The 13,271-nt window shown below is 35.9% G+C and overlaps 1 protein-coding gene across 2 annotated transcripts in view; it reads right to left on the reverse strand.

The window, feature by feature from the left end:
- The window catches only part of LOC306849022 (acyl-CoA-binding domain-containing protein 6-like), a 41,193-nt gene that overhangs the window by 23,263 nt on the left and 4,659 nt on the right, over nt 1-13,271 (reverse strand). The window contains exons 5-6 of one of the 2 annotated variants that reach the window (XM_079383860.1): nt 11,059-11,164; nt 1,514-1,603 (exon numbers count right to left, since the gene is read on the reverse strand). In XM_079383860.1, the coding sequence (XP_079239986.1) occupies nt 1,514-1,603; nt 11,059-11,164 (196 nt within the window). Of the gene's footprint in view, nt 1-1,513; nt 1,604-10,260; nt 10,391-11,058; nt 11,165-13,271 lie in introns of those variants that run through there. The other variant, XM_079383861.1, reaches the window with a different exon arrangement.

Genomic DNA, 13,271 nt, shown 5'->3' on the forward strand with positions numbered 1-13,271 from the left:
CCACAGCCACCAAAAAAATAAATAAATAATAAAAAAGAGAGTAATTTGCAAATGTTCTGATTATATGGGTTGTATAATGCAAACAATTTGGCTGATTACTTCCAATTGATTTGTCTTAGCGAGAATCAGATCAAGCCAGTGACCGCATAACTGTACTTCACCGTATTAATTTCCCAATGCAGTATTCAGCCAGCTTAAAACAAAGCCAAATCTGCCATTATGACCTGTAGTGTTTTTTTTAAATACAGCTACCTGCTTATAGTGTGTTGCTTAACGCCCACCGAGATGCTGATACGATATCTCTAAATGATTAAAATACAGCCGCTGCTAAGCTCAGGGATAGAGGATGGCCGCAGGACTTCCCATTTCACTGTTCTCCTAGACTAGTGATGAGGAGGGTCTATCAGCGCTGGGATCGAAAAGTTAAATATGTACTTCTATACAAAATATTCAGAAGTTCACACTATTTTGCTCAATTTTGAGAAAATTTAAAAAGTTACATTTAAGACATTATTAGGGTTTTTAAAGTTAAATTAACTTTAGTTGCATTATTTATCTGAATGTTAAAATATAGGAAATGGGCATGCACAATTAAATATTCATTATCAACTGATACAATAAATAAAATAAAACTCTTATATTGACCTATAACCAATATATTGTGCACCCAGAATACACAGTATATTTGTCACCATACTGGATCCAGTATTGGTCAAATATTAGGACTATCAAATAAATAAAAATATTCAATAAATTAATTGCATAATATGCAGATTAATTCATTAAATTTTAATTAAAAAACTTTTTTTTTGTATTCCATATCATTGAACCTAAACCCATTACTTGTCTAACAGTTCACAGCAATCCATTTTGCAATTGAATAAAAATGAATAAATGTTAATTTCCTTTTTTTTTTTCCTACACTAAACTTTAAAATGGTAGTCTATCACAGTTTCCATAAAACTATTAAGCAGCAAAAACTGTTTTCAACATTGATAATAAGAAGAAATGGTTCTTGAGCAATAAGCATAAGTGCATAAAAGAGACTTAATTATAATTGAATGTTTTTGCATTTCTGATCAAATAAATGCAGCCTTGGTGATCTTAAGAAACTTAAACACTAAACTTGTGAACAAAAAAATCTAAATCTAAATAAATAATTGCACATTTATATGTATAAAATCAGTAACCAAACTTTTTTACAGCATTTTTACAACATAACTGTAATTTAAATGATGGCAAAGGTAATCTAAAATGTAAACATATAGAAAATGAGCATGCACCATTAAATATTCAATACCAACCAATACCAATATATTGTTTGTTTTATACCATATCATTGAGCCTAAACCCATTACTTGTCTGTAGTTCACAGCAATCTATTTTGCAATTTAATTTGTCAATCTGTTTGTTGATGGACAAAATAACTATTTTGCCATCTCAGCTTTAGCATGAAAATGATCTTGTCATCATTGATTAGCCAGAATGTCTTAATGTGTGTTTACAGACTCACCTGGCTATTGATATCAGCGTTGTTCTGCAAGAGTAGAGACACCAGGTCTTTGTGGCCCCTGTCACATGCCCAGTGTAGGAGAGCCCGCCCCTGAAACACACAAATAATTCATTACCATGAAAATTTATAGAGTAAAAACTCATGGTTTAAATTTTTTCGGCTCGGTTTTGCTTCAGACAATGCACAATACATCTTTTAGTCACTCTAGGGCAGGGGTCGGCAAGTAAGTTTGGCATCGGGCCAAAAAGAATTTCACCACTAGATGGTGGGCCAGAATATAGTCAAAGGATAATTTAAGATATTAATTGATGAAAAGTGCAACCAGAATTGCCTATGACTGACTGTTACAGTGTATTTTGTAACTGGTAGTGAGCTGTTACTCTGTGTAAAATCCTGCACAGTCATTAACAAAAAGCCACATTTGTGTGGCGGTGTCCGATCAGCAGTGACGGCACTAGGGCGGGGCTTGCTTAGCTTGCTCATTACCATTGAAAAATAAACATTAAAAACCTAAAGAAAGTGCCTAATATGTGGCCTATAAACAATTGATATTATGGGGGAGGGGTCAAGCAACTCAAACAAGCAACGCGCAAACTGTACGCAAGAGTTATGCCGGTGAACATCAGTCAATTCACTATAGAGAAAGAGAAAGTTTAAAACAAAGAAACTGACGGCTAACACTACATTAACGGCGCATATTCTCTCTGAGACAACGAATCTACTCTAACATATGCTGATAACGGTATATAATTGTCTTAAATTATTCCCTTAATATTTCTCTTGTGGCTCGTATATAGTGAAAAACATGAGAAGAAACGTTTTTGAAAAATCATGAAATAAAGCTGCTCTGAATTTTCATTGATGACTGCAGTGTTAATAATAATAATTATAGGCCTATTAATAGAGTATTAGAGTAAATTAATAGAGTATAAGTTTCAATGAGGAGTGAGCTATAGCCTATTTTATTATCCTCACAGCGCATCATGCAGTGATGCGCTATAAAATTATTGCAATAATTTAATGTAATTTATTAATAAAAGTACTCTAATAATAATAATAATAATAATAATAGGCCTAATAATAATAAGAATCTAACAGGCCTACATTAATTGGAAATGCTAAATCCTTTTAATATTGTCAATTTTTGATGATATTGTAATTTTAATCAACACAAGGAGGATATCACCTGCAATGTGTGCCCGTGTGGAAATAGTTTATTGAATTGAAAAAGAAAAAAAAAACAACTTTCTCTCTTTTCTATATTCGTTCATAAATTATATTACTTTGTAAGTGTCATATTTGGCAGTTGGCATTAGTATATTACTAATAACAGTGGCAAATGAGAAGTTTAATACCACAGGAAAAAAGTAAAATATGCCTTTTTAGAAGCTGCTGTATATAAAAAACTGATAGCTAAAGTTTAGGTGTTCATTACTTTCAATTTAATAATTTTTTTTAGCACCCCTTCTGAACTGTTAAGCCCCCCCTTTAGCACCCCCAACAAAAAAATCCTGGAGTATGCCGATCAGAGTATGTGAGCGGAGTGGAGAGTCAACAATTTCCCCTCCGTGCTCCGCGTCTAAAGCATTTCAGTATGTTTCAAATATCACAGTCCCGTTTCCGCCACTGAATAAAAAATTTAAAAGTTTATTGCGACTTTTTACCTCGCAATTCTGACTTTTTTCTTCTTCTCAGAATTGTGAGATATAAACTCGTAATTGCGAGTTATAAAGTCAGAATTGCGAGTTAAAGTCCAGTTTTTTTGGGGGGGGGGGGGGGGGGGGGACTGATATGTTCTCAGAATTGCGTTTATATCTCAGAATCATTGACTTTTTAACTCGCAATTGCGAGACCAGATATTATTGCTGACGGGCCGCTTGTTGCCGACCACTGATCTAGGGCGTTCGATCCCATAATTCAATCCTTTACTCCGATTTAGATACAATTTTTTCATAATCTCTCTTTCTGGCTTTGATACGGTGCATAAAAATGAGCACCAGCCAAGAGGCGTGGAGAATATTCAATAACATCCCGTATTTGCAAAGGACCTTTGCTACCCAAAACCATAGATGTGTTCACAGACCACACAACCTACAGGTCGACTCCTTCAGATGGATGAATCCCTCTTCACCTCTAACACGTTCATTTATTCCCTTTTGTTATGTGGACCTCTATAAAGTTAACTTCACAATAGATTTCTCTCCTCCAGAAAAAATAAATTATGCACAACAATTTATAGCTCAGAGCCTTTAGACCCAACTATTTAACGACATGCTGACAGGATGAGTTCTTCTCTGGCCACCGTGCAGGCGAGAGAGAAGGGCATTGTGGGAGGGAAAGATCATGGGCGCTCCAAAAACAAATTGCAAAGGGACGGGAGACTCTTTAGCAGTGATTGATGCGGTTCTGGGGACAAAAAGAGAGCAGACCCTTGATCACCAGTGCTGCCCCCCAGGCCTGAAGCCGCTTGTCCCTATCAAGGCTGCAGAGTTCATTTTTCAGTGAAGGCCAATTAGATAAAGCCAAATCCTTAAGTCGTATTCCATGGCTGAAATTATATTGATCTCCACTGCTGCATGTTAAAATTGATATTTATGAGGGAGTCTGAAGCCTTACACCCTGAGTTTTTTTTTTTTTTTTTTTGAGAGTAGGGTATCCCCTGGACTGTTTGTCAAATTTTCATCAGAGATCTAGCCAAACATTTTTCTTTTCTCCTACTCTCCTCCCAAGACATATCATTCTCTGGATCCGTAGCCCTTGACTAACAAATTGTACTACATTGGCTTTTTGGACATGGCTCCATGATAATACCATGGCTTCTAGACATGGTATTTTTGAAGCACTGTGTAAATAGAAAAGAATCGCACATGAATATATACCATGGTATATAGTAGAGCACCATTGTATTACAACCCGAATTCCGGAAATGTTGGTACGCTTTTTAAATTTGAATAAAATGAAAACTAAAAGAGTTTCAAATCACATGAGCCAATATTTTATTCACAACAGAACATAGATAACAATTTAAACTGAGAAATTTTACAATTTTATGCACAAAATGTGCTCATTTCAAATTTGATGCCTGCTACAGGTGTCAAAATAGTTGGGATGGGGGCATGTTTACCATGGTGTAGCATCTCTTCTTCTCAAAACAGTTTGAAGACGTCTGGGCATCGAGGTTATGAGTTTCTGGAGTTTTGGTGTTGGAATTTGGTCCCATTCTTGCCTGATATAGGTTTCCAGCTGCTGAAGAGTTTGTGGTCGTCTTTGACGTATTTTTCGTTTAATGATGTGCCAAATGTTCTCTATAGGTGAAAGATCTGGATTGCAGGCAGGCCAATTCAGCACCCGGACTCTTCTACTACGAAAGCCATGCTGTTGTAATAGGGAAAGGGAAAAGGGAAAAGGGAAAGGGAAGTGGTGTGTGGCCAAGTATGGTGACCCATACTCGGAATTTGCGCTCTGCATTTAACCCATCCAAGTGTACACACAGTAGTGAACATACACCCGGAGCAGTGGGCAGCCATTGCTGCGGCGCCCGGGGAGCAGTTGGGGGTTCGGTGCCTTGCTCAAGGGTCTCACCTCAGTCGTGGTATTGAGGGTGGAGAGAGTGTTGGTTATTCACTCCCCCACCTACAATCTCTGCCAGACCTGAGACTCGAACCCACGACCTTCGTGTTACAAGTCCCAAGTCTCTATCCATTAGGCCACGACTCTCTATCCATTAGGCCACATAGCTGCCGTGTGTGGTTTTGCATTGTCCTGCTGAAATACACAAGGCCTTCCCTGAAATAGACATCGTCTGGAGGGGAGCATATGTTGCTCTAAAACCTTTATATACCTGTCAGCATTCATAGTGCCTTCCAAAACTTGCAAGCTGCCCATACCGTATGCACTTAGGCACCCCCATACCATCAGAGATGCTGGCTTTTGAACTGAAGGCTGATAACACGCTGGAAGGTCTCCTTCCTCTTTAGCCCGGAGGACACGGCGTCCGTGATTTCCAACAAGAATGTCAAATTTGGACTCGTCTGACCATAGAACACTTTTCCACTTTGAAACAGTCCATTTTAAATGAGCCTTGGCCCACATGACACAACGGACCATGTTCTGGACCATGTTCACATATGGCTTCCTTTTTGCATAATAGAGCTTTAATTGGCATCTGCAGATGGCACGGTGGATTGTGTTTACCGACAGTGGTTTCTGGAAGTATTCCTGGGCCCATTTAGTAATATCAATGACAGAATCATGTCGATGAGTGATCCAGTGTCATCTGAGGGCCCGAAGACCACGGTCATCCACAAAGGTCTTCGGCCTTGTCCCTTACGCACAGAGATTTCTCCAGTTTCTCTGAATCTTTTGGTGATGTTATGCACTGCAGATGATGAGATTTGCAAAGCCTTTGCAATTTGATGTTGGGGAACGTTGTTTTTAAAGTATTCCGCAATCTTTTTAAGCTCTCTTTCACAGATTGGAGAGCCTCTGCCTCTCTAAGACATCCCTTTTATAGCTAATCATGTTACAGACCTGATGTCAATTAACTTAATTAGTTGCTAGATGTTCTACCAGCTGATTTTTTTCAAAATTTCTTGCTTTTTCAGCCCTTTGTTGCCCCCATGCCAACTTTTTTGAGACCTGTAGCAGGCATCAAATTTGAAATGAGCTCATTTAGCGGATAAAAGTGTAAAATCTCTGCTTTTAAATATTTATGTTCTCTATATTCTATTGTGAATAAAATATTGGCTCATGTGATTTGAAAGTCTCTTAGTTTTAATTTTATTCAAATTTAAAAAACGTCCCAACATTTCCGGAATTCGGGTTGTATTATTACATAATTTGTATTATCACATAATTTTGGATTTACCAAAACTGAGTTACCAACTATGTTTTTGTCAAACTTGTAATTAGAAGATACAAATAACAAGCTAAATGATTTAAAAAGCGGTTTAAAAAGTAGTTAGGAAGTTGCTGCTACATCTTTTTCAATTTCATATGTCATTTTATCATAGCTTATTTCTGCCTTGGAGTAAAAAATTAAATGAGGTAATTGTAAGATTAGATATAAAATAAGTTGCCATTATGAGAAATAAAGTAAACTGCAACTGCAAAGTAAAAAGTCACTGTAAGTTATAAAGATAAGACTATAATAATAATTAGGTCAGTAATTTTATTTTTGTTTTTTCAAAGAAATTAGTCATTTTATCTAGCAAGTATCAGTTTCCACAAATATTATTTAGAAGCACAACTGTTCTAAATATTTCTTTAGCACCATATCAGCATAATGACATCTGGCAGCTGAAAATGAAGTTTTTCCCTCACAGGAATAAATTATATTTTAAAATGTTCAAATAGAATACAGTTATTTAAAATTGTAATAATATTCCACAATATTAGTTTTAACTGTATTTTTAATCAAATAAATGCAGCCTTGGTGAGCGTAAGACACTTCAGAAACAAAAAAAAATTTAACAAATGTATAGACTTGTGAACAGTATATATATATATATATATATATATATATATATATATATATATATATATATATATATATATATATATATATATGAATTTAAAGAAATTTTGAACAACTTCAGTATTTTGCTGTAAATAAAGACATGTACAAATCCATGTTATTATTGAAACAAATGATTTCCTAGGAAATGAAACACTCAGTAATTAAGAAATTCTACTAAGATGTGAATGCAGAAAGGGCTAAAATCATCCTTCCGGTGTAAGGGTGTGCGATATGACGATTTTTGATTGTGGACGATAAAAATGTCTCCACGTTCTGCTTTTAAAGAAATATCATAGTATCGTGCTACATCTCTATATGCTGTACAACGCCACATGCATTCATCAGTGTAGAGTTACTCTCACGGGATACTGCACTTATTCGCAATCACAAAATTATATTATTTGCGTGTATTATTAGCCTTGCTGGTTAGATTTTTCACTCACGTGCTGGTCTGACGTGCTCTTTTTCTGAGCCTGTACACCCGAAGCGCGTGAACTAAAAAGCCTGTCTAACAGTGCCTGATTACTCAACTAAGTTATCTTTTGAGCTAATACTGTCAAAACACAAAAGGTTTACATATAGACTCAGTTGGTTATATCTAAAATGAAAGTAAACAGTTGAGAGAAAAACGGATGCGTGCCTGTATATTAGATGCGTGCAGGTCTTAAAGGGACAGAACTAAACATTATTAATTTCTTTCATGTGGTGAACACAGAAGATATTTTGAAGAATGAGGGTAACTAAACAATTGCTGGTCCACATTGATTTTGATAGTAGGGAGGAAAAAAATACTATGGAAGTCACTGTGGACCAGCAACTGTTTGGTTTTCCACATTCTTCAAAATAGCATTTATGTTCAGCAGAAGAAAGAAACTCATTCAGGTTTAAAACTAATTTTGAGTAAATGATGGTATAAATATAAAACACTGACAGAATCGACAGACAGATGACAGAATTTTTATTCTTTAATGTTAAAACAACAAAACACAAAGAGAAAAAAAGTAACTACTCTTGACTGAAAATAAAAGTTACTTTAATTGGAATCAGATTTTCATCTCGCCCACTTTGGCCTAAATATCCACCATTCTTTTTTATATTTTGTTACCTTGAAAGGATTTGTCTTTATAATAGGGAAATTAGTTTGGCTGTACTGCTCAGAAAAAAATAGTAAAACCAACATGACAAAGAATTGTGATAAAATCGTGAAATTTCTCAAAAAAAAAATTGCGATATGATATTTTTGCCATATCGCCCACCCCCTGGTAACAATGTCTCAGCAAACATAACTAACACGCAGAAAAACCTATATCATCTTCCCTAATTTCCTTCCTGCGAAGCGGAAGAGCTGTAGAAACAGTAAAGAGATAGAAATCCCACTGATTACACCTTCCTGTCCCGGGAGAGAGCTGTGGATTAAGTGTGACAGGCATTTACTCTACTGCGGGGCGGTACATTGAGCAGGGCTCAGTGCAGATGAATAGGAAACCTCTTGCTTTACAATGTCCTTGCCAAAGAGGGTGGAGAGCTGCCGGCTCAATTGCCTGTAATTGATGGGGCTGTTCCAGCACAAACAGAGAGAGAAAAGGAAAGCAAGAAATTCTTGGGACATTTGCACAAATGAGTCCGGCCCTCTTTTGTTCAGGCGGAGGGGCTCGTGCCTATCAGAGGCGTGTGTAGACCTGTCGTCCTCAGGGCATTTAAGATATCACCATTATAAGACAGAAAAAACATGACACACAGTGCATGTCATAACAAAGCAGCAGAAAAAAAACACCTAAATTCACACTGACAATTTAAGAAAAGCTCTTCAATGTGTCAGATATAAGTGCATGAGTTAGAGCGCTGTTGTTTTCAGTTAACATGATCTAATTCAGAAATAATATACTTTAAAACATTATGTGGTGGTAGGGTGATGGTATGAGATTGTAATATCACAGTACTTTGAAATATACTGTTGAATTTAAAAAAAATATTTTAATATAGACAATGTCCTTAATTGTTTTAAATTCCTGTATAATATAATTACCGTTAATATAAAACGTTTGGATCCAACTGTATATTGACCCCCCCCCCCCCCCCCCACTATTTATTATCCTACTATTTATCATTTATAAATAAGATTAATATTATTATTATTATTATTATTCTAGCATCATCAAAAGTCTGAGTCCACTAGTAAAATACTTACATTTAGCATTTTTGTATTATTTTAATAGCATTTTTTTCCATTACACATTATATTGTTAGAAAAAAGTCTAATAAATAAATGAATAAATTTCCCTCATTAGAAGTAAATAAATGACCTTTTTTAATATATTTTTTTACAAACAAATGTAAGATAATTTATGTCTTTGTTTCAAATTCAAATAATATAATATATTATAATGTAATATAAAATAATATTTTCTCAAACATTTGAACCCCACTTTACATTCAAATTATTTATCATCTAAGCTGTCATTTATAAATAACATTAGTAGTAGTAGTTGTAGTATAATAATGATAAAAGTGAAGGATTAATATGAATAACTTTTCATATCATTGTGGAAATATTAGTGAGTGTAGATCAAACTAGTATTTTTAAGACAGAGCAGTTTTTCAGATTATAGTATCATGTGGAACTACAGCATAATCAGTCAGTGTGTCTCTCAGATTGCAAAACACAAGGGCAACCCTAAATAGTCACGTCCACCTTCAATGCGTGGCCATGGTTGTGCAATCCATTCCACCGTCTCTCCAGTAGTGAAGTGTAAAGCGCGTGGTATCCCCCAGGTCCCAGCACCCCTCTGGTCTCCATCCACTATCATCCCACATGGAATAAGTTTTCCAGTTTATCCTGATCTATTGTCATCATCATTGAGATTATTTCCTCGCTGCCCTGCACTCAGCTGCACTTGTACATTAAGGGTAATGTATTTCACCCCTGCAGAGTCGGGCCAAGCTCTAGGAGGTCAAATGGCAGCTATGAAGCTCATCTCAGCCCAAATTAAACCACTGGCAACAGCCTCTGCTGAAAACATCAAATGGCATTATGTTCAGAACAGAGCGCATACGTCACTTCTTAATGCTGCAGTGAGTTAGAGCCATGCGACGACGTTTAGGACTTCAGGTTGGAAGCAAGGCCTCATTCCTCACAGGTCTGACCTTGAGCATGCAGTGGAAGATGGGAAGATGGCAGAAACATACATATATACATCCACGTATAAATACATAAAGCAGATTTTAAAATTCAATAGTGCCCTCTAGAGGTTAATCTGTTGAACTGTACTAGCAGGACAAACAATGGTGGATTGACAATGGCTGCCATCTGGCCGACCCGATGGTGAGCCAACTGGTTCCCCACTTTCAGAATTGGAGTGCTGAAAGAAATGAAACGGGCCAGTTGGTCACGATGATACATGAATAAAAATGGGTTGAGCGGATGGATGGTGCATGCAGTGACCTTTGGAGTTTTAGTTGTGTGGGAAATGCACGGATAGACAGAGAAGTAGGGTGAAAGTGAGAATCTGCGCTTTGATTCACAGGGTCCCTACGCAGTGTTCAGTGTTCTCTTTCCTTGATTAAACTTCCCAACAAACACACTTGAGTCACACAGATTATAATTTTTGGGTATACTTGTGTAAATACATACATATTACATAAAATAATAATAAAAAAATACTTCTATATAAAATAATACTATCTGTAAGATGTTTTTGAAGATGTGATTTGTTTGACCAAAACGTATAGTAAAAACAGTAATATTTTGAAATATTTGTATAAAGTAACAGTTTTCTATTTTAATATATTTTAAAATGAAATGTATTTCTGTGATGGCAAAGCTGAATTCTCAGCAGCAATTACTCCAGTTTTCAGAGTCACATAATCCTTCAGAAATCATTCTAATGCTGTTAATTTTATTTTTATAATTTATAATAATGTATTATTGGCAAATTATATACACAATGTAAAAATACGTAAAAGTTTATTACATTTTAGAAATGTATCATTTCATTTATTTCATAAATTAAAAAAATTAAAAGCCTACCTCTTCATCCCTTGTATTCACGTCCAGTTTCTTGGAGCTGATGGCCTTGCTGACATGCTCGATGTTGTTCTCTCGGCAATAGTCAAAAATATTTTTGTCCTCTTCCCTAAAGTCAAACACAACAAGAGAGAAAATACTCTGAAAGAATGTAAAGCAATGATCACAACTTTTATGAGATTTCATAGAAATCAATTAAAGAACATTAAATCGTAGTAAGGAATTAAGAAACACATTAGTCTTATCTTAAATATTACATAACCAGGGTCAGGGCTGTTGCTAGAAATTCTGGGCCCAATAAATGTATATTGCTGAGTGATCACCCAAGAAGGAAGATAATGCCAGACTAAACTGATGTGCACAGGTGCCACAAAAATCATGTCACTGGCAGGCGTCTCACGGTCACACGCTCATCCACCTCTGTGGATGCGCATTCTCAGGAGTCTGGCGCTCACAGCAGCAGTTTTAATTATTTTCCCCTCTAATCACCTTGTGGCATTTGGGCCAAGCCAGGCAGAGCAGAGCGAGAGATCAAGAGAGAAAGAAAAGGGTTATAGGGGACGAGGTACAGTTGGTTGGAGAAATCTCATTAAGAGATTTACCCCTGCCCCTCTTGCCCATGCAGGATGGCAGATTAATTGCATTTGGAGCACTATTGTGTGGCCACCCCTCACTCTCATTACAGGGGCAGGGCAGATGAGACTGGCAGCAGACGGGACCTCCGTGCCTGAGAGATACAGGAAATAGACAGATTGCCCAACCTAAATGAACTGATTTCTGAGAGTGAATCAGTGCAGTACAGAGTATGTCAATGTTATAGAATCAATACACTGACACAAAATAAATAATAAATATAATATTAATAATATTAGTATATTTGAAATATACATACAACAGGGGAAAGGTATGTGACAAGCAAATTATTTTCATATTCTAAACAAAATACATCAATACATTAATCTAAAAATCTACAAAAATGCAATAAACTACTCACAGTAAGAAAATAAACATTTATAGCAGATTCCACAAATGTGACCCTGGACCACAAAACTAGTCTTAAGTCGCTGGGGTATATTTGTAGCAATAGCCAAAAATACATTGTATGGGTCAAAATTATAGATTTTTCTTTTATGCCAAAAATCATTAGGATATTAAGTAAAGATCATGTTCCATGAAGATATTTTGTAAATTTCCTACTGTAAATATATGAAAACTTAATTTTTGATTAGTAATATGCATGGCTAAGAACTTCATTTGAAAACTTTAGAGGCGATTTTCTCAATATTTAGATTTTTTTGCACCCTCAGATTCCAGATTTTCAAATAGTTGTATCTCAGCCAAATATTGTCCTATCATAACAAACCATACATCAATGAAAAGCTTATTTATTCATAAAAATGTACCCTTGTGACTGGTTTTGTGGTTCAGGGTCACAAATAAGGTACAAAAAATGGCCTGGATTTTATATAAAAATGTATCAAATAAATATGAATGGAAGAACTTAAAAACTTAAAAATATATTTACTTATTTTAATTTGGCTTAATACTTAATATTTAATACTTAATATTTAAGTTAAATATGCTAAATTTATAAAATTAAAAACAAAAAAAACCTACTATGTCAGAATGGATACTGGAGAAGGAAATTTAGTTTTTTTACTTTAAAACTACATCATACATGTAAGTAATAAAATAGTTTATCCAACATATCTGAACAAATTCAAAAACTAATGTGTTTTAAAAAGTAATGGTGGTACAACAAAGAGCACAGTTATCATGGAAATTGGCGTATCCCTATATATGCATGCAGTAAACCTGGCCTTATCTCCGTTGTAGTAAATAAGGCTGAATATGTGAGCGTGTGTGGTCTTTTACCGTGACCCAGTGTGTCTGTGCCATGTGGGCATCATTCGTCTCCCGGGGCAACTAATCAATAAAACTGCTCATTCGTCAGACTGATGCTGGCCTGTGCTCCTAAAGCCCTAGTACACACGCGCACACAAGCGCACGCTTACACCTGATTAATAGCCCACTGATAAACGACATGGCATCAGCAATGCCGCTGAGCATGCTGGGAAGGTCACTGGCTACTCTGTCATTCCACACAGCTTGATCAACATTTTCTGACTAGTGAGAGATCAAACAAAAGATCTATGTTGATGTTTTCACACACAGACTCCAAATGCAGATTATAGAGGTGAAACTGTGTGTAAATC

The sequence above is a fragment of the Barbus barbus genome (genome assembly GCF_936440315.1).
Source record: "Barbus barbus genome assembly, chromosome: 29".
Taxonomy (NCBI): Eukaryota; Metazoa; Chordata; class Actinopteri; order Cypriniformes; family Cyprinidae; genus Barbus; species Barbus barbus.